We start from the raw sequence: 22,000 nt of genomic DNA, 5'->3' as shown, positions 1-22,000 counted from the left end.
AAGAAGAGGAATCTGCAGATCTCTCCGTAGCTCCTGCTGGGTGGCCTCAGGCAGAGCTAAATTTGCACCTCCTTGGAGATCCAAGATCCAGTGTACCCAGTGATCAGAGTGGGACCATCCAGATTACAACTCCTCAGATCCATAAGGGACACACTCAGGGAGCACCAAAGCCCCACTGAAGCAAGTCCTACCCCATAAGGATGTCTCCAGCACAGAAGTTCTCCCAGCGTAGACACAACTGATCCTCACAGCCAATCGGCCTGGAGGTCAATTCCTCCCAGGGATACCAATAACAATCAAGGCTTAATTACAACAATACTGTGCACACAGCCCACAAAGGGGTACACCAAGAGTGTCCACCTCAGGTAATTGGGGAGGCTGAGCCACTAGGCCCTATAGGACACCTAGCACACAAAGCCACTCTATCAACACAGGGAAGCAGCCAAAATGCGGAGACAAAGAAACAGGTCACAAATGAAAGAAATGGAGGAAAGCAAACTACTGGATATAGAGTTCAAAACCACGGTTATAAGGTTACTCAAGAATTTTCTAGAAACCGCTAATAAATTTAGTGAGTCCCTCAAGGATATGAAAAAGGACCAACTAGAAATTAAGCATACACTGACTGAAATAAAGAATAATATACAGAGATCCAACAGCAGACTAGAAGATCGCAAGAATCAAGTCAAAGATTTGAAATATGAAGAAGCAAAAAACACCCAACCAGAAAAGATAAAAGAAAAAAGAATCAAAAAATATGAAGATAGTGTAAGAAGCCTCTGGGACAAGTTCAAGTGTACCAACATCCGAATTATGGAGGTGCCAGAAGAGAGAGAGCAAGATATTGAAAACCTATTTGAAGAAATAATGAGAGAAAACTTCCCCTACCTGGTGAAAGAAATAGACTTCCAAGTCCAGGAAGTGCAGAGAACCCCAAACAAGAGGAATCCAAAGAGGACCACACCAGAACACATCATAATTAAAATGCCAAGAGCAAAAGACAAAGAGAGAGTATTAAAAGCAGCAAGAGAAAAACAGTTAGTTACCTACAAGGGAGCACCCATACGACTGTCAGCGGATTTCTCAACAGAAACTATGCAGGCCAGTGGGAGTGGCAAGAAATATTCCAAGTGATGAATAGCAAGAACCTACAACCAAGATTACTCTACCCAGCAAAGCTATCATTCAGAATTGAAGGTCAGATAAAGAGCTTCAAAGATAAAAAAAAGCTAAAGGAGTTCATCACCACCAAACCAGTATTATATGAAATGCTGAAGGTTATTCTTTAAGAAGAGGAAGAAGAAGAAAAAGGTAAAGATAAAAATTATGAACAACAAATACATATCTATCAACAAGTCAATCTAAAAATCAAGTGAATAAAAAATCTGATTAACAGAATAAACTGGTGAATATAATAGATTCAAGGGGCATAGAAAAGGAGTGGACTGACAATTCTCGGGGAGAAAGGGGTGTGGGGGGTGTGGGAAGAGACTGGACAAAAATTGTACACCTACGGATGAGGACAGTGGGGGCGGGGAGTAAGGCCAGAGGGTGGGGTGGGATCTGGGCGGAGGGGAGCTATGGGGGGAAAAAAGAGGAACAACTGTAATAATCTGAACAATAAAGATTTATTAAAAAAAATAATAATAAAAAAAATAAAGAATGGCGCCAAGTGGGAAGGTTTGACAGTTACTCCCCCTTCGGCCTTGTCAACCCCCGAGCACCCCCCTAATGCCCCGCCACCTGCCAGCGTCTCCAGGGACAACCACCGCTACAGGGCTGTTAGCCAGAGCCTGCTCCTCCAAGGCCTGCGGAACCCTCTGCAAAGCTTCCATAGCTACAGTCCCAGGAAACAATCATGCCCTTCTCCCCTAATCAGCACCTGCTACCTGCGAGGGTACCTGTGGGCTTAAAAAATAACAATCCCTTCCCGTTTAGACATCACTTACTTGATAAAACATTTCTAGGTTTATTAGCTCAGAATCTCCTCATGACAACCCAGTGAGACAGGCGGAGAAGAGATTACAATTCCATGGTATATGCGTATGTATTCAGAAATGCAGCGCAGAGAGGAAAAGTGTCAAGCCCAGTGGTTCCCAAGATGCAGCACACGCCCCACAGGGGGGGCAATTTGATTTTAAGTGGGGGTAATTCAAGAATGAGTTAACAGTGAATTTTTTGCATTTCTTATGGTTCTAGGGGGCCTGATCTACAGTGTATCCTACATAATAAAAGGCTAATATGCAAATGACCGAATGGTGGAATGACCGGTCACTATAATACGCGCTGACCACCAGGGGGCAGACACAACGCAGGAGCTGCCCCCTGGTGGTCAGTGTGCTCCCATGAAGCCGGGCTCATGGCTGGCAAGCACAGCGGCAGTGGTGGGAGCCTCTCCCGCCTCCATGGCAATGCGTCCGACTAAGCCGTCAGTCGGACATCCCCCCAGGGCTCCTGGACTGCAAGAGGGGGCAGGCCAGGCTGAGGGACACCCCCCTGAAGTGCACGAATTTCTTGCACCGGGCCTCTAGTTCTTAAAATGATGAAATTACAGAAATGGAGAACAGATTAGTGGTTGCCAGGGATTAAAAGGAGGTGAAGGCAGGAGGGAAGTGGAGGTAGCTATAAAAGGGCAACATTGTGGCCATGGAAATGTCAAGACTCCATCAATGTCAGCATCCTGGTTGTGATCTTGTACTATAGTTCTGCAAGATGTTCCCCGGAGGAGAAACGGATATGAAAGGTACAAGGGATCACTCTGTATTGTATCTTACAACCACACCTAAAATCTACAGTTATCTCAAAATCAAGTTTCATTAGAATGAAAGTACAATGTAGTCTGTATGTTGACAATTTTTATAATAAAATGTTGGGGAAAACGGAATGCAATCAAGTTCCCCCAAAGCACTGCTAAGATGGGGTTTTCTTTCTTCATGTGGCAGATCATGGGGACTACCAATATAGCACATATGACTCACCATTTGTTTCTGGAGGCCATCTAGTTTGTCTTCAGTGTTGTCATCTTTATCCGTGTTGCTTCTAAATAAAAGTAAAAAAAAAAAAAGCCTTAAATACTACCTAAGAGCTATTTGGCAACCAGCATGCTTATAAGAAAGCCTCCTAAATCACAGAGCAAAGGGAATATTAGTAGATCACTTTCCCCACAGGCCTCAAAATCTGGGTCTTTCCAATGTTGTAACTTCTATGGGCAAGGCCCCCTGTCAGACCGAGACTCTAGCATCTACTCAGTCAAGTAAGAGGCCAGCTGTTCAACAATGATTCTATCATAACACACCCAGGGTTTTCTGGATCTGTGGCTTTGATAAAATAAGACTTTAGAGACTGAAGGCTGTGCAAACCGAGCCAGTCCTGACGTGCCAACCCCTATATCACAATAGGATGATCTTCGCACAGAATCCCTCTCTTGGCAGCAGACACTGCTTCGAAAGGAAGCTCTGCCGAAACATCCAAGAAAGGACATTTTGCCCCCTGTACCACCAATCACTTGCCTCTAGGTTAGCTGCCTAATGTCTTCTCTCTTGTGAGCTTAACTGCTGCTGGTGTCTATCTGTTTTTCATCATTCCTTTTAAAACTGCCTGTGAAGTATTCCTGTCTCAAATATTCTTATCTTTGCTGCTCAGATCCTGGAGGCAGGAGAACCTCCTACCTTCACTGCTTAACCACAGAAAGAACAGCCAGCCTGTAAGAAAATGAACCTCATGCCTTATCCAGGTACCTCACTCACTCAGCCAATGTTTTCCCAGACCCAGTGAATCTAATGGCCACACTGGTCACCTGGGCATTTGTTAACATCTCTCTGACTGCATCTACTTTCTGCTAGAGGAATCACCTGTGGGTAGAGAATGTTATGGTAGCTAAAGTGTTAATCAGGGGTTAAGAACAGATGGACTCCAGTGGCGCAATCGGTTAGCGCGTGATACTTATAAGAACAGATGGAAAATGCATTTCGCTCTTTTCTCTGCCATAGAAATAGTGAAGGGCTCCACACAGAGCCACGCCCTCATGTCCAGGCTTGGCCACAGCCCTAGGCAATGAAAAGCAGTATCTGCCACTTTGGGGGAGAAGATCAGGTCAAAAGCTCACCAAACACGAAGTAAGACATATATGTTATGTTTTTTTAAATGTATATACATGTATTTTGGAGAACTAGTTTTTGGTTATTTAGCTTTCCTATAAACTTACACATTTGGAGGTTATGCCAAGAGTAAATAAAATCCAGCCAAAGAGGATACCTCCGTACTTTTTTTGCATACCCAGGGATAAGGCTTATATACCATGGCTGTCAAGCAGTGTGGCTCCTAAATCCACCTTAGTCACAGACCATGCAATCCTTAAATAATGCTGGAATTTCATCTGAGGAATGCTGAGGGCAGGAAGCCTGTACTTGTTGCACCTCTTCTTAGCTTTCTGCCAGGTAGGAGAGGTCTGAATTCTTCCTCAAGAATCCTCTGACCAGGTAAGAGACAAGGATGGTGAGCAGCTCAGGGAGCCCATGTAGGACAGGAACCAGGACTTGGTTCAAAGTGCTTAGAAGTCAAAGAAAAGGCCTGAGGTGTAAGAGGATGGAACCAAAGCAGCCATTCTGGAGGGCCGCTCCAACATGGCAAGGCTAAAGGAGATGCCACTCTGTGAGGAGGAGACTGAGTGTGCTGGACATACGTGGAAGGGGTCATAGATTCGTGGCATGACACGTTAGTTACGGCACAGATGGCCTATGGAGCTTCTCACCTTTCAGGAATGTCTGAGGTCCCATCCGTAACACCCTGTTCGGCAGAAAGGGACTTCTCATCTGGCATCCCAACTTTCTCCAGGAAGCAAAGTGCAGGGTCTGCTCGCATGGCATTGTACCGCTCGTACCCTGATCAGGAGTAATGAGAAACATCAGAAGTCATGTCAGAACTCACACAATCTGCCCTGGGCCCTAGATGATCATTTTGTTTCCCTTATTAAGTAAAAACAAAACAAAAATACTTATTGACGATTAACTGGATCCTTTAAGATTTCCTATCTGGGAAGATCCTTGAGCTAAAGTAGACACCTCTGAGTAGTGCTAGGCCAAAAACGAAAGCTTAGTGACTTTGCCATAGCAGGTTTTTGTTTTGTTTTGGTTGTTAGTATTTGCCCGGAATATCTTATTTCACCCCTTAGATGTCAATCTCATTCTATCTTCCATCTGATCTTATCTCACTTCCAGCACTGCTTCCCTGGGCCAGTCAGAGAGCCATTTCTTGCCCTCCTTCCCTGGAGGGCCTTCCTTCCTGTTTCAGTGTGGGTATTAAACCGCCTGGTCTGCTATCATATCAGTCAGCTCTGGCTGTAATATGTAGGGTATCTGGAGTGGTCTCTTCATTTGGGGCTTTCCTTCATTTCTTTCAGGTTCAGCTATAATTCACCTCAGCGTTCGCATGTCTGTGGTGAGTGTGTTGGGTGGGGGGAGGGAGAGGAAGCATGTGCATCTGTCTGCCACACTCCTGGGGCTGCAGGTGTGTCCTGACAGCACACTGGCTCCATCAGGGAGTTGGCAATGTGCTCCACAGCCACTACTGAGATGAGACACCGTCAATGGACGCTCCTGCACACACCACGCTCACATGCTCTGGAATGTGGTTGCCTGCAGCAGCCGATCTACTTTTGGGTTCTTTCCGAAATTAGATTAAACCAAGTTTCAGTTACACTGTGGCCCTTTGTGCTTAACAGGGAGGTCACATGCTTCTCCTTCAGAGCTGAGCTCCAGCCCTGTACTGTCCAAAAGAGGAGCCACACGTGGCTATTTTAATTACAATGACATAAAATAAAAAAACACAGTGCTCAGTTGTATTAGTCACATTTCCAGTGCCCAACAGCCACATGTGGCTCCTCCATAGCGGACTTCCAGTGCAGAAAAGGCATTTCCATAATAACAGGGAGTCCTGTGGCAGCACTGTTATAGCCTAACCCAGTGGTTTGACAAAGAGCCCTCAGCAGCACTGGACCTCCTAAAGCCTGCTCTGATAACACCAGAATCCAAGTTTTGAGGGTATGCCTCATTAAAATATGTAACGTTATCCTTCAGTATCCAGGGAGGATTGGTTCCAGGATGCCCCTGAGCATACCAAAATCCACAGATGCTGAAGTGCCTTACAAAAAACGTCATTTTATTTGCATAAAATCTATATTTGCATAGAGGCTCCAGCAGGGTAAACCTACACAGCAATTCAGTCACATGGATTCAGTGTAGTGTTTGGCATATGGAAAATTCAAAGTTTTGCTTTTTGGAACTTTCTGGGACTATTTTTGGGAAATATTTTTGATCTGAATTTGGTTGAACTGGTGAACGCGAAACCCGCAGATATGGAGGAAATGCAACTGGTTATAGCCTGTAAGTGTTGAAGAATCCTACTCATAGGGCATGTGTTAGGAAGTTTACTTTCCAAAGGCAGAGTAATAAGCAACAGTGAAATAACGTCAAGCATCTATTATGTACCAAGCACTGTTCTAGGCAGTCTACCTATATTGTTCTAGTTAATCTTCAAACAACCCTCCACGTTAGTTGTTTTGATAGAATTCCCCTTATAGATAAGGAATTAGATCGTAGGTGTTTATGAAATACCCAAGATCAGACATTTAGTAAGTGGCAGAGCTGAAAGCAAAAGCTAGGTGTACCGAACTCTTCCCACTTTAAACCCTGCTATCCAGTTTAAAATTTTAGTTAATTCACCTGGCAGGGAAGAGGTATATCAGGCACATTAGTGACTGTCACCCGGCATCTTCATCATTCATTTTAACTGTTGGCTGAAAGCAAGGGTACGTGCTTAGCACAGTGTCAGAAGTGAAAAAGGGGGCACTTATTTCAGTTTCCAAAGCTACTCAAAGGCTTCTCAATATCCTTTGCTCTCTTGCTTACCACATTAAAAAAAAAGATGCCCATGCCAACTTCTATTCTCAAATTTTTATACCCAGTAGGGCAAACTAGAAATGTGTAGGATATCTGGAATGACCTTAGAATTCTATACACAAATGAAATGCTAAAACCTTAACATTTTCCCCACCTACCACATGCCAGACACTAGGCCAAATATTGGGACAATGGAGTAAATGAGTATGAGGCAGTCCTAGCCCAAGCATACAGACAGGTTAGGTGAGGAAGATACAAGGTCTTTATGGCCAAATCACTCTCTTGAAGTTCCTCACTGATCCTAACATTCACTGTAATTTCGTGATTCCACATTCCTCTGGTTGAAATTCTGAGAGGTCAGAGGTAAGGCTCTACTTTCTAAGACAGACGTGCAATAGGAATGTGGCGTTTTCAGGAAAGGGGGAACACTGAAATACACACCATGTTTGAATACGCCAATCAGAAGGGACTTGTCGGCCTCAGCATCCCACCAGTCCACTGGAATCTCCACGTAGTCGATGTCGGGCAGAGGCACTTCCAGCTCCCTGTGGAAGGAAGGGCATAGACTTAGAGTTCCTTCAACAGACAGAAAACAACGTCAGAGCTACTGGTCAAACCCTGGTATTAAGCCACATGCCTAGTTGCAAGCTTAGACACTAAGGAACAGGATGCAGGAATTGTGGGCCAAGGTTCCTTACAGGGCTTTCCCAGTGAGCGATCTCTGCATGTGTACTTGACTCTCAGGCTCCACCCTAGACTGACTGGCATACCTTGTGGAAAACTCCTGTCAGTCGGTCTGGAGTGGGGCCTTAGGATCTACATGCACAATGTAGTTCTGATGTGCACCTTCAGCTGAGAACCACAGCAAAATCCATCTATGTACCATTCTCTGAAGGTAGAACACCTCTCAAATGGTTGAATTTATACATGATCAAATGCTGAGAAGATGAGTGTCCAAACCATGGAGAGATCTCAAGCTCGATTTGAGAACAAGATGATGGGCTTTGGAACATGCAGGGATATGAAGAGAGCCCTTCAGAGGACATGGGCCACAATAGGTGGCAGTGGTCTGCTAATGCTCTGTAGGGTCAAAAATGACCACAAATTGCACTGCTCCTGGCCAAAGTAATAACAATGACTTCTCCTAGGGAGTAGACGTGAGGGGATTAGCAGGCCTGTACCATTAGCCCCTCTCTGAGTTTCTGTCCACGTTCTGAGAGCTCACATGGATCCTCAGCTCACTGTCTTCATTTGTCCTGCCCTGGGAGAGAACTTCTACCTGCATGGCTCCTCTCCCACCTCTCAGCTCCGGGATGGTTCCTCTGCTGCATCTGAAGTTTCTTATTCAATCAGGCTCATTTTACTGTGACACAGGGCTGAGGCCCTTGCCAGGCCCAACTCCCTTGTGAGGATGGTGTCCCCAGCCCCACCTTTCCAGGCAGCTCCCCTTATCTGGCTCCCCTGCAGGGCCCACTGCTCTGCCTGTGTGGTGCCATGCGCTGAACAACTTTTCTGGGATCAATTGTTATGTATTCCCTGTGGCAACTTCTCTACAATAAGATATTAAACCTGAATGGGACGAGGAAGAGCCAGGATTGAGGAAAGCAGAGAGGAGGAAAAAGCGTGGTGAATGGACTGGCACTCTCCACGTCTGCCTAGCTTCCATCTATCTACATGTCTACGAAAGCAATGACAGGGATGAGGAAGTTCAGATAGATAACACCTAATACAAATGATTGGTTGAATTCTGCTGCATCTATATGACTCACAAATTGAACCTTTTTACCAAACACTCAACTTCCCTATTCCTCCTAAAAATGACTACAGTAACTACAGAAAGCCTATCAAGTAACCATAGTCACTGTGATGATTGCTCTGGATTGCAAATTGTCCGTGAACAGGGCTGTCAATGTTCTTCATCCTTCTCTTTCTTCAGTGCTGCTATGATTACTAAACATTAGAATTGCCCAATGGAAAGGAAGAGAAAGAAGAAACCATGGCCCCAGGTCATCTCAAGGCAAAGTTCAAATACCAACACTTCTGGTGACTTCTGGAAATGACGGGCATAGCACAGGGCTGGAGCCAACTGCACATATGGGGAAGGGGAAAGGGGCTGCCTGGCGATCCCACCTACAAACTGTGACCATCTGACAGCTTCAAGTGGGATTTGGGAGCTGACAGCCTTATTCCCCCAAATCTCGGGAGATTCCCACAGAATTCTACAGCTTTAGAAACTACTTCACAAAATCAAGGTGCAAGAAATCAAACAGGTCAGAGGTGACAGGATTAGCAAATAAAGGAGAAGCACTCAAAGGCCAAGAATGGGATTCCGAGTAAAACTTCTGGTGTATACCCATCAGATCAAACATATGAAAGTAATTAACACTCATTCTACAATGATTAAGAGAAATGACAGTTCTGAAAAGATTTTACAACACTGTAAAAAAGAGAAAAAAACTAACTTACTAGTAAAACTTCACTGAAAGCTGTGTTTCTAAGGAAGTGTTTTCTCCTTGCACTGTCCTTACTCCACCTACCTGCTCTCCCATCTAAGTAACTGATGGGTGAGATGAGAACATGGACACACTGGCCCATTTCCAGGAATAGGCACTGATGGCAGCTCCCTACCTCAGAGAGGTAGGGTTGACTCATTTTACCTGGCGGGAGTTCCTTCAAATGCTTTATCAGCTGCTTCTCCCAGTATTTCTGCTTTTAGGTAGTAGAGCATCCGAACTCGCAAAAGTACCCTATGAAAGGTGAACACATTAATGCAAACACATTAGAACCCAGGAGCTGCCTATGAACTGCCACCCCCAGTTGACAGAGAAATTCTGGGCATTCCCATGTCATTACATTAGTGCTATGAAGTAACGTATGAGAAAGCACTAGAAAAACAAACCACTAGGTACCAATGGCAGACATTATTGTGATCATCCCATTTTACACAAGAAAATGCATTTCATCAGTCATCTGTTAAGTCACCCTGTGAGCCATGTGGGGCGGGGGGACAGCAGAAACAGTTCCTCCTGGTCCCTAAAAGAGTTCTCAATCCTTTCTATGGCCTCAATCATTTCTTTGGCAGAGCTGCCTTCCAAGAGGCTGGTTACCAGTTTATTGAAGAGTGAGTCATGGTGAATGGCACTGCTTTCAAACAGTTCCACTTGTACATCATTAAATGAACCTTTTAAAGTCCCTTTCGTGGCAATACTATCAGAGAGTAACATCTTTCACTGGGATTCTGCAAGGACCACACTCCAGCCCCATGGGGAACACACCAAACATGTTTGAGACAAGGCAATCAAGGAAGTATCTGCTGGGCAACACTGTGTGCCATGCACCAAGCTGGGTACTGTGAGGTACATAATGGAAGTAAACCATTTCGCCCTGTTCTGGAGGAGCCCACAGCTGTCTAACTGTGAAATGACACCAACCCAAGAAAGAATCAGAGCACAGAGGGTGACAGTGGGGTCAAGGGAGGGAAAGGCTCACTGGTGCAAATATGGTGAAAATAAGGGTAGGCACAGAGAAGCCAACCACGCTCCAGAAAATGCTTCATATTCATGGCTAAGCTGCAAAGAGGTATAGAAGAGCACCCGTAACTTGCCAATACCAGCCAAGAGTAAAGGCTAACTATCTATAATAATAGAAGTGTAACAGGCTAATTACACCGGACAGCCAAACGACTTCCCGATGAAGCCGCGGTGGCGGGGGCCAAGGCAGAGGCAGTTAGGGGCAAGAAGGCAGGCAGGCGAGCGGTTAGAGGCGATCAGGCAGGCAAGCAGTTAGGGGCAATGAGGCAGGCAGGCATAGTGGTTAGGGGCAATGAGGCAGGCAGGCGAGCAGTTAAGGGTGATGAGCCAGGCAGGCAGGCGAGTGGTTAGGAGCTAGCGCTCCCGGATTGTGAGAGGGTGCAGGCCGGGCTAAGGGACACCCTCCAGCTCCCTATGCATGAATTTTGTGCACCAGGACTCTCGTTAAAAATAAAAGCTCATTTATATATACTGATATAGGAACTTACCTACATAAGTTGTCAAAAAACAAAGAAAGACAGCATAAACAGTATGTTAGATGTGTGCTGTTTTAGGGAAGACAAAGGAGGCTGTACATTCACCTGTGCTAATTCATGTGCAGAGTATCTCTGTCTGGAAGAATTAGGTTAACAGTGGTTGCCTTTGGAGAGGGAAATAGGGGAATTGGAAGTTGGAAGAAAGCTTACTTTTAAAAAATATTGTTTAACACATATATGTATTAACTATTCCAAAGATGTTAATAATGGGTTGAGGCCTCTAAAAAAGCGTAATTTCTTAGATGCAGGCAGAAAGTGCCACTGTAGCTCAAGTTGTAGGTAGCAATATACAAAGTGAACTTTTAGATCAGAAAGATCCCTAACTTTTTTGGTACGGCATTACTTACCTCGGCTGTCAATCAACTCAAATAATTTTGAGGGGTTTTTCTTTGTTTTGTTTTTAAAAAGTTCAAAGAATAAGTACTCTAAGAATTGACAACCATCACTGATCCTTCCATCTTGCTGGCAGCAGCTGACAACCTCCTTAGTAAGAACCAGAAAAAGGGTGTCTGAGGTACAGAATTCCTGCTTGCTTAGATCTAGCTCAGTGAGAGCAAGGCTTTCGTGAAGATGCAGGACACAGAGAACTAGTCCTACTTCTCTAAAGAGAAGCCAAGGTGTTAATATGTGGCAGTACCTATCGCACGAGAGAAAAGAATTTAAAGCCAACAGTGTTCACTTGGTCTCCATATGAGAAGCAAATCAATTCAGTGAACAGATGGACAACTCCTCTTAGAGAGCCACCTCCTCCCAGAGTGAGATGATATTCCCAGTTGGTATCTGAACTCAAACAAAACCCATTAATATTACAGTGGCAAGTATTGTTTTCTTTCAATTCTCTTGCTTTATTTTTTAAAAATTTTTACTTATTGATTTGAGAGAGAAATAAAGACACAGAGAGAAACATCAATTTGTTGTTCCACTTATTTATGCAATCATTGCTTGATTCTTATATGTGCCCTGACTGGAGATTGAACCCTAAACCTTGCCCTATCAGGATGATGCTCTAACCAACAGAACTACCCAGCCAGGGCTGCATCTCTTTCTTAAAAAAACAAACAAAAAAACCCAAAACATTTTGCTGATATAAAATATACTTCCCAAAAGTCCACTTTGCATAAGCTTAAAGCTTGGTGGGATTTTGACAAAGTGATCACACATGTGCATGTAGTATCCAGATCAGGAAGCACAACATTTTTTTCCCAAGAGGCATCCCGGTATCCCCTTCCAGTCACTACCCCCACCCCGAATGACTAACCACTGTCCTGACTTCTTACAGCTTAGATTTGAAGCAGCTGATTTTTAACTTTTCAAAGTTCTTTAGATGACAATTTCATGTCCCTAAATACTATACCACTAATAACAAACAATGCTTTGAGTACTTAGTATTTACTGTGTGCCAGCATGTATTAGCTCATTTAATCCTCATAACAATGCTAACAGGTAGGCACTACTGTTAATCTCATTTTTTAGGTGAAAAAAAAGGCACACAGAGGTTAAAGAATTCACCTGCTGGTCAGCCATGGGGCCAGAATTTAAATCCAGGCAGTCCTGACCCCAGAGCTTGTCTTAACCCTTATATGATATTGGGTGGCAGTAAATTTGCTAATTAAGAGAGCCCACAATCTAGAGCTCATAGTCATTTATGCTGAAGAAATTCAAGTTTCAAGGCAGTGGAGTTTAGATTTAATATACAGAAGGACAATTAATTAGAGTCATCTGGTAATTAAATGAGCCTTGCTGAGAAATGGCAAACTCCCATAAGTCCGAAGGCTCAGCAGAGGCTGGAAGATGCCCTGTCGGGATACTGCGATCATCTCTTCAGGTGTAGAGGGAAGTTCTGTGTCAACCTCTCCAGCTCAGCCTGTTTTCAGTGCTCCAGACCCACATCTGTAGCTGTGGATGGAATAGCTAAATATTGCTGCTCTAACTTAACAAGGCAAAACTTGAGCCCTTCATCTGTTAGTGAATATAATGATTCTCATTCCGTCATTGCTCATTCCATCAAGGCTTATCGTCATGGAGTTAGCTCCTTTTTGTACTCCTCATCACACACTATGGATTCTTCTTTAGTCATGTGTCTCCTATTTAATTTTTCTTCCCAATTCTACTTAGCATCCTAATCTAAGTCCGTATGATCAATACTTAAACTATGACAGAACCCTTCCAGTTGGTCATTCAGTTCTAGCTTTAACTTCTGTATCTTGCAAATTATTGCCAGATTAACTTTTCTCACCAAATACCTTATTTTTATCATGTCTAACTTGTTCAAGAAGAAATGGTTGCTTAATATCTACACTAATAAGAGAGAAACATGCAAATTGACTATCACTCCACGATGCCCACCAGCCAATCAGGAGTGAGTATGCAAATCAACCTGACAAAGATGATGGCGGCCCTGCCCCCCAGCCGCTCCGGGCCTCTGGGCAGCACATATGCAGGCACGGAGCAGCCAGGTGGGCTGGGGCACCTGCTATGAAGGAGAGGGTGGGGGGGCGGAGAGCTACAGAAGTGGTGCTCTAGCTGGAGCGAAGACTGAAGGTGGCGGCCAGAGTGAAGGCCTGGGTCCCGGGTGCCGGAGGAAAACCGGTGCCGGCAGCCAGGGGAAGGAAGGCCTATTGCACGAATCTTCGTGCAACGGGCCTCTAGTTTATTTATAATAGACTACTTAGTTAGCCTGCTGCATAAGCGCTGCCATCAACAGGTCCTCTTGCTTAGCTAGCCTCCTCTTTCTGTGTCCCACACAGTTACTCTCATTCAGTCACAGCGACCACGATAGTGGGTCCTGCACCAATCAGGCTCCATTATCCACAGCATGTGACCTTTAATGTGAGACTGAGATCTACTGTCCCTAAAGAGCTTGTACTTTTGTGTACAGTAGTTTTTGTTACAGTATTGGGCATGAGACATATCTTCAAATATTTGGAAGAATGAAGGGAAAGGACTAGACTTTATCTGTTAAAGAAACAACAAAACAAAAAACAACCAACCCCCAAACAACTATAAAACCATTAGGTTGATGTTATAGGGAAGAAGGAAAAACCTAGCAAAACCTCTTAATTCATAAGGTACTAAACTCTTTATAACCAGAGATGTGTAAGCAGAAGTCCTCTCACTACCTACCAGGAATGCCAGGGATATAATTCTTGCATGACCTAGGAAGCTGGATTAGATGGGTTTCAAGGGTCCTTTTAATTCTAATAGATACACTATATAGTGATGCAATTTCCATGTGCAAGCATATCAATGTTTCAGTGGCTGAGTGCTTTAACTCCTCAAAACTAAACTTCATACAAACAGAGTTTCATTATCTATCATTTTTTCCTCTGTCTCTCCCTACCCCATCCAGCTGTCAGCCCAGGGACATAAGAATACTATCTCGGATGCATGTCTATCAAATACCTGGAGGCCATGAATGACAATAGCAACTGAGAAGAGGAAGCAACTTGGCATGAGGGACTGAGAGTTATGTGATCTCTGTGAAGGAGGCAAATAAAAAGACAGTGAAATCACCAGGGTCTTAATTGGATTTTGAGTCAGGCCAAAAAAATCCTCTGGGGTAAAAACTGCACTAGCAGAGAGGTTAGGTTTTGTGGAGAAGAGATACTGGTAAAGGGATCAGAGAGGCTTTAAAGCTAGTGAATCATGACCCAGCTTAGACCCCATATCTTGCTTTTCCAAACCTTGCATGGCAGTACAGGAACACCAGGTGCTCCTGCAGGGGTCCGAAGAACTTGGACAGTGAGTAGAGCTACTAGTAGGGGAGGGAAAGGGGGAGGCACACCCACTTGTTGCAGTGTTGTTTGAGATGTTTCTTGTAGCCATCATCATGCAAGACCACCTCGGGGTTGCAGGTGGCCAGCCAGTCTGCATTCTTTAACTCTGGGAGCAGAAGCTGATTCTTCGTCTTCTTCCCCTTCCTCCCTCTGGGGACCGGAGCAGACAACCCTGAAACAGAAAGGCTGGTCGATGAGACAAGGCAGCATAAACATGGGCATGAGAACAGAACTGGGCTGGGATTGCAAAAAGGCAGCCAGGCTGTGTGTGGTGGTTCTGGACAACAGACCCCACTCCTCCATCTACCAAATAGTGATTGATGGTGGTGAAGAGATGTGCCTGGTCCCAAACTTAGTAAACCTCAGGACTGTTCAGTCAGGAAGTAAGAATTTATCAAGTATCCCAAGAGGATCAAGAAAGGTATACCATAACCTGTGCACTCTGGGAACTTACAACACAGTCAGGGAAAAGGAAGTTGATCTGAAACCTGAAGGTGAGCTATGGCCAAGCACAGGAAGGAGAAGCACAGCACAAGGAAAGGCGCAGACAGAGGTGGAGTGGAGATAGCACTGTGAAACGCAAAGACAAACCATGGAGCACATGGTGTGAGTCTCATCAGAAGAGGAACCCCTGTGATGCTCAAGTAAACGGGCAGGACTGGCACCTGGCAAACTTTGGAGGGCCCAATAGTACTTAAACAAAACATCACAGTAGCTCGGGATAACGCTGAGGGGGAACTGAAAGAATCATCATCCTTTCCCACAGGTAACATTCTGAAACAGACCTGAGAAAGAGAAGTCCCCAAAGCACAGCAACATGGACCAATATGGGAAGAGGGCTGGAAGTGTAGGAGAGTTGTGCTTCTCAGGCCACCTCACCTGAGTGGTTCTGGAGGGTCTGGGCCTGCCCATCTTTGGTAGGTGTGATAAGCTCCCAAATGAAGCTCTTGATCTTCTCGTCCCCTTTGTAATGCTTGACACAGTACACCAGCAGGGCACGGCAAATCATCTCCATGTCCTTTTCGTTCAGATGCCACTTGAATCGCCCATGAGTCAGGATGTCCTTCCACCGGCCCCAGCTGAGTGGAAATATAGAAGGCTGTTGGGGGGAGCGAGGGCCATGCATGCCCTCAACACTGCAGGACAAAGAGGGGCCAAGAGAGCTTCTCATCCTCTATTGGGTCTATTAACTGGTCCAAGGGCCTTGTCCTGCAAGGCCTTGGAGGCCTGTATGTTGTAACATACCAAATGTCACTAAGGTGACCTGGCCACTGGCCACTGAGTGCTTTATATGGTCACTAGATTAAGAAGAGAGGGACAAAAATATTTGGATCGCAAAATAAAAATTTGGAATTAAAGGAGTCCAGCTGCAGTATTTAAAAGCAATGGTGAGCTCCCAGAAGGTAAACCTTCTATTTCGATCAAAGCCAGAGCCCTGTACAAATCATGCCTTAACGGGAACATCTGTTGCACTGACTCCTTATATATCCTTGGTGGGGGGAAAGGCAGGAAATCAGTACCAGGCAGCAAATTAGTAGCAAAGATTCGCTGTGACAAGCATATGAGAAATGGCACATCTACAATAGGGCAGCAGAGTGTACAGTGACTGGGGTGGGGGGGGGGGTGGTCATGGGCAGAAAGCACAGTTCTCTCTTGCTCTAACCGAGCCTGCATCAGCCCATAACTCCAGAGGTGACTGGAGAGACACACTGGACAAATCTCAGGGACCGAACACCAACAACAAATAGACAAAGCCAATACCCACCCAAAGATGAGCAGGTTCTTCTCTACCCGGAAGCATTCGGCTCGGAGGTAGCGCCTGGTTTTATCATTGAGGCGCCTTGACCTCGTGGGCCTTTCATCAGAGTCACTGTCCAACTCTGAAAACTCCATGAGCTCATCCTCCTCAAAGGAGTTGTAGTGTTTGGTCTGCTTTCTCACGCGAGGCCGGTCGAGCACTAAGCTTTCCTAGAAACAGAGAGGACTACTGGGGAGAAAGCCCTGCTTCTGTCTTCCCATCACAATGCACAAGCACATCCTGTTGACATTCCTCAAGACACATTTGGGAAAGAACCATACCCTGGTCTCAGCACACCTGCTCTGTCCACGACAAGCAGTGGGGATTCTCTGGGACTGGCTGAAGTTGACGTGTCATCTGTCACCATCTGCTGTCTCTGCAGTCATTCTAACAGTATGGGCAGGCAAGGCCCCCCAGTGCCCAGAGTGACAGTCTGCTCTTGCCAAGAAAGACGGAGTGGTGCACCCCAGCCGTTCTGCCCAGCATGCAGAGGCAGGCTGTGTTCTGGAGACAGGACCAGTTGGAGAATTCCATCTGCTCAGCAACTTTCTCAAGACAAACACATATTCCAGCTGTTCCATTTTCTGCCTTCCACTGGCACTAAATACTAACGTTTTGTCTCACATTATTTCTAGCCCAGGAACCTCTCGTTTTGGTGGCTCCCCTGGCCACAACCATCGCCTCTTCTCTTATCTCCATCATCTCATGCGTCTCACTCCTTCCCCTTACATCTCTTTCCAAAGGTAGGCTAAGGTCCTGAATACTCCCCTATGTAGTCCAGGTAAATTTCTAGTGTCATCCCTGCTTCAGTCACCTTACTTTCCACCTGCTCCAACTGCTTCTTACTATCCATAGGGCAAAAACCCTTCCCCCCACCCCCCTTTGCCAACTTCTCTTGCACAGAGTAACTTCTTGACTGTGAAACTGTAAAACACAGGTTACTAAAGGACTGCACAATCTTCCTATTTGGAGAAAGTTGAATTAAACACCCTCTGGTGATCCTACAGAAGAAGAGTTAAGGCTGGGTGCTGGCTATTGAATCAGCTGGATATCTGCAGGAACTGTCTCCGGGGCTTGTGGGTTCACAAGAGTTCAATACTCACCTAAGAAGACAGGTAAAAAGGGATGTGTGCTCATTCTGCGGTGAGGCAATAGGGTCTGAGACAGAGGGAGGGGGAACTAACGCTTAAGGCATGGGGAGCCTCACAAGGTCCTAGGCAGTTATAGTCATGAGTGCTACCACCACCTCCTTTTCCACTTGTTTCAGTGAGGTCCAGTACCTTGCCCAAAGGCTCACATCCAGTCAGGGGCAGAGGCAGTGTTCAAACTCTGGCTTTATTTTAAGACCATTCTCTCTCTTATGTATAGAAATAGAAAAATTCAAGATACTGAAAGAAAGGAAGTGAAGCCAACAAACTTTACTTATTGTGCTTTCCCCCTCTTCTCAGTATTCCTGTTTCTTTCATAGGAATGGTGAAAAAGAGGTAAAATGGTCACATACCAAGATTGGGATGTTGGCTTGGGCCAGAGGACTAAACTTGACCTGTTGGGCCAGTTCCAGTTCTAATTGCCTTGATTTCTCAGGTGCTCAGTATGTCCCATAGGTCATTTTAAATTCTAACAGTTAATGTTTATGAAGCTAAGCATGTTTTAAGTATATTACATCTACCATCTCATTTAAGAATTACGGCTCAGGAGTAAATAATGACTTGAGCTGTGTGGGAATTTATGGTCCTATAAGACACAGTGAAATGTTCAATGGAATAAAATATTCTTAATGCTGTACCTTTTCGTTCTTTGCTTCAGTGTCCAGTTCAGCTATTTTAGCCCATTTCTGCCAAAAATTCGGATCATCTAAGGAAATATCTGTTCTGTTTCCTGAAGCCACAAAGCTAGCCTGTGAAGAAGATAAGCATCAGTTAGCTGTGCTTGAACACAGTACACATTAATAAACACCTGTGTTCTTTAAAATGTATCAGAAACTCAAACAGAGCCTCAAAGCTATTCTTCTTCTTCTCTTTTAAAAGACTGGTTCAGGAAATTACAATTTCAACCTACAGATCATTTTTTGAAACTTAAACTTGGAAGCAGGAAGACAGCCCTGGAAAACAATGGCAATGTATTACTTGACATCTAGTTCCCTGAGAAAGAATTAATTCTTAAAACTTCCCTAGATAAAACTTTTCTTTCAGTCCACCAGTTACCAAATGCCTGCTACAGAAAAGGCACTGAGGTGGGCAGTATGAGGTGGACAGAGATAAGTGATGGCTATAAAACACAAAATATCCTACTGAAAATGTCCCATGTCAAACAGGAGTTTAATTAGACAGGTCACAAAGCTCATGGAGCCTGTGGTCAGGGAAACCCGAGAGTGATCTGATAAGTGGTCTAATTAGCTGAATTCTAAATCCAGTAACTTGCAGGGCAGCACCTAGCTGGGATTATTGACTAAAATGTATTTTCTCATGAAATGAAGAAGATACTTGCTTGAGGTTGAGGACTGGAGTGTTCACTAGAAAATGACCAAGGAGTGCTCTGCAAGGAATCAAAGTGACCACAAAGGCTTCAGAGCAGGCTTCGTGAACAGTGAATAGTGTGACTTGCGAGCTAAGGTGTCTATCCTGTTCACTGAAAACCAGCTCCCAGAGGTTAGGAGTGGCGTTCTTTCTGTAGCTTCTAGCTCATTACTGACACATCCTCTAAGAACCTGTTTCTTCAGTGTCACACAGAATAAATGTGTAGCCAGAAAATTTCAATAGTGTACTCAGGGAAATAGAAGTCTGACTAATGAGAGTCAAAGCCTGAACAACTTTCTTCTCGCTCCCCCCAATGGACTCTGGAGAGAAGGTCCTATATACCTTGGCAAAAGTGGACCCCTGCCCTTCAGACTGGATGGTGATGGTGTGGGTTCTCCTCTGCAGAATCTGGTCTATGTCTTCTTCACAGAATTTGGAGCCTTCGTCTTCTTCATCCATTAAAGCTCCATAAGCACCTTTCCGGAGCAAGTCCTCTACCTCCATTTTCGAAAGCTGCTGTACCTGGACAGGTCACCAAAGGCTACTCACAAAGTAGAAAATGCACAGGAGAAAAACAGCCTCAAATCTGGCCCTTGTGACTCAGTACACAGTACCTCCACTAACTGCACATATCAGAAGAATAAAGACATGAACAACAAGCTTTAGAAAATGAAAGCCCAGATAAAGGCACTCAAGAGAACTATGGGGAGGGCAGGCAGACGATCCTCTATAGGGAGCTCCAGAATAAAACCCAGCCCATGACCCAATGACCCTAACGTTCTTCAGGACGTTGGTTATTACCAAATGTCACAAGCCATTAAAACTATGCACCATTAAAGAGGATATATTTAATGTTTATTTTATATTTCAGTTTGAGTCTGTATCTTTAAAAACCTCCAGATGTACCCAATGAGCTAAAGAATGATTTCTTCATTATTAAATAAATACATTAGTATTGGAAATGATGTCATTTCTTAACTAAAGAGAGGATCCTGTGCCAAGTGTGATCTTCTCAATTGCTTGTTGAAAACAGGAAATGGGGAGTTCAAAACACCCCTTCCTGGTTTTAATTAAGAATCTGGTTCTCTTTATATCAATCACAAGAGGGAATTCCATAACTCGCAGCACTGGTAACTTGAAGTATTATACTTAGCAACACATGCATAGCTACGAGGATATAGAACATCTGGACTAAAGAGAATTCATTTCGAAGGTTTAATTCCCAACCTTTGATGCCCTGAGCCCAGAGATTAAGGAGATATTCTACTTTGTTTGTCTATACTTTAATACAATTTAAGAATCTTAGCTGCAATTTTTATCCCCTTTAGAGGGGAAAAAAGATTTTATTACTTTAAGCTACTAATCTATTCATTCATTTATTCACTGACCATCATACATTGAACATCTTTAATATGCCAAGGACTGTTAGGGGCGTTGAAGGATACAGATAAAATAGGTTCCATTGTCTGGAGTATGAGATAAAAGCATGGTGACAATAGATAATTTAGAATTAAGTGTAAAGATCTACTCACTTCTAACAGGCACTGTTAAAAAACTCTGTTTACTGAAATGTTACTGCATGTTGGACAGTCCTACTACATAACTGTTCCTACAGATTTCCTTTATCCATCTATCAGATGCAGAGACCTGACCCGAATTACCCTCTAGGGTAGGGTATTACCCAACAAACTTGTTTGGCCTGACTCAGTTTGGTGAGTCAATCTTAAAACAGCTGCAGGAAGAATCCAGAGGCCCCAGCTGTGTGACAAATGCTCAAGGCTCCAGCACAGGTACCGTCATACTCACTCCATTGGTGCTGCCCTTTCGGTTGATATCCTGAAGAACAGCCTTATCTAGACCCAGCTTCAGGCTGGCCTTATCAAACATTTCTCGCTCATAGGAGTTCCGAGTAATGAGGCGATACACCTTCACAGCTTTACTCTGGCCTATCCGGTGACATCGGGCCTGAGCCTGGAAGGAAGGAAGGCCATACACATCATGTCACCAGATATAATGGCAGTGGCCCAAGGAATAGGGAAATGCTTAAGTTCCATGTGGTATGAGTGGTCAGGTCTTGAAGTTATGAGTCATGGGACAGAATTCACCAAAATGCCAGCTGCCCTTTCAAGGTCACTTATTTCGTCACCCGCTATTTATTGAGTGACCAGTGTGTGCTAGGGTAAAGTGATGAGAAGAACATGGCGTACTCCCCCCGCTAGCCTATGATCTTAGTGGAGGCATTCATTCCCGGGATCCGGTCCTGCTCTTTTGGGAAATGCCTCAGAGCTGGCAGCACCACTTTTTAATTTTACTACAGCAAATTCCACACACACAAAAGTAAAGTATAATAATTTCGTATAGACAATCCTGTTTCATCTATTATGCCTCTACCCGCCAAGATTAGGAAGCAAATCCTAGGCACCATATTGTTTCATCCTTACACATTTCAATATGTATTTCTAAAGATAAGAACTCTTGTAAAACATATTATCATTGCCATACTTCAAAAAATTAATACTCCGTTTCTTCCAATTTCCCTGCTTATCTCATACATACTTGTTAAAGCTCGCTTGTTTGGATCAGGATCCAAGGAAAGACATTACACTGTAACTGGTTGATATGTCTCAAGTCTCTTAATCTATAGATACTCCTTGCCTTTGATCTCTCTTTTTTCATATGTAATTTTTTTTTTTTTTTAAGAAACCAGATATCTGTCTTATAGTTTAAGACAGTCTACATTTTGCCGTCTTCGTTCTGGTTGTGTCCGAGAATAAGTGCCCCTGCTCCTTGTATCTCCCCTAAAGTGGAAGTTATATCTTGAGACTTAAGCAGGCTAAGATTTCATTTTTGGCAAGTGTATTTCATAGGTAGTGCTGAATTTCCATCAAGAGGCACATGATGTCTGGTTATCTTTATTTTGAATTGATGATCACTGTCCAGAACAATTG

General features: G+C 44.3%; 1 protein-coding gene and 1 long non-coding RNA gene across 2 annotated transcripts in view; one reads left to right on the top strand and one right to left on the bottom strand.

The window, feature by feature from the left end:
• LOC114229130 (uncharacterized) overlaps nt 1-14,444 on the top strand; it is a 34,237-nt gene extending 19,793 nt beyond the window's left edge. Inside the window, exons 3-6 of the long non-coding RNA XR_003615217.2 lie at nt 3,643-3,733; nt 3,990-4,115; nt 5,399-5,436; nt 14,312-14,444. This is a non-coding gene — a long non-coding RNA (uncharacterized LOC114229130). The remainder of the gene's footprint in view (nt 1-3,642; nt 3,734-3,989; nt 4,116-5,398; nt 5,437-14,311) is intronic.
• Nucleotides 1-22,000, bottom strand: part of CHD6 (chromodomain helicase DNA binding protein 6) — a 181,036-nt gene that overhangs the window by 38,095 nt on the left and 120,941 nt on the right. The window contains exons 18-27 of the mRNA XM_008158512.3: nt 20,859-21,023; nt 19,395-19,574; nt 18,323-18,433; nt 16,504-16,706; nt 15,618-15,817; nt 14,751-14,910; nt 9,554-9,643; nt 7,338-7,441; nt 4,751-4,880; nt 2,979-3,039 (exon numbers count right to left, since the gene is read on the bottom strand). Coding sequence (XP_008156734.2) covers nt 2,979-3,039; nt 4,751-4,880; nt 7,338-7,441; nt 9,554-9,643; nt 14,751-14,910; nt 15,618-15,817; nt 16,504-16,706; nt 18,323-18,433; nt 19,395-19,574; nt 20,859-21,023 — 1,404 coding nt within the window. The remainder of the gene's footprint in view (nt 1-2,978; nt 3,040-4,750; nt 4,881-7,337; nt 7,442-9,553; nt 9,644-14,750; nt 14,911-15,617; nt 15,818-16,503; nt 16,707-18,322; nt 18,434-19,394; nt 19,575-20,858; nt 21,024-22,000) is intronic.

This window comes from Eptesicus fuscus, chromosome 12 (genome assembly GCF_027574615.1).
Source record: "Eptesicus fuscus isolate TK198812 chromosome 12, DD_ASM_mEF_20220401, whole genome shotgun sequence".
NCBI classification, from domain to species: domain Eukaryota; kingdom Metazoa; phylum Chordata; class Mammalia; order Chiroptera; family Vespertilionidae; genus Eptesicus; species Eptesicus fuscus.
Note: the sequence above shows the minus strand (reverse complement) of the source record. Positions and strands in the feature narration are given on the sequence as shown.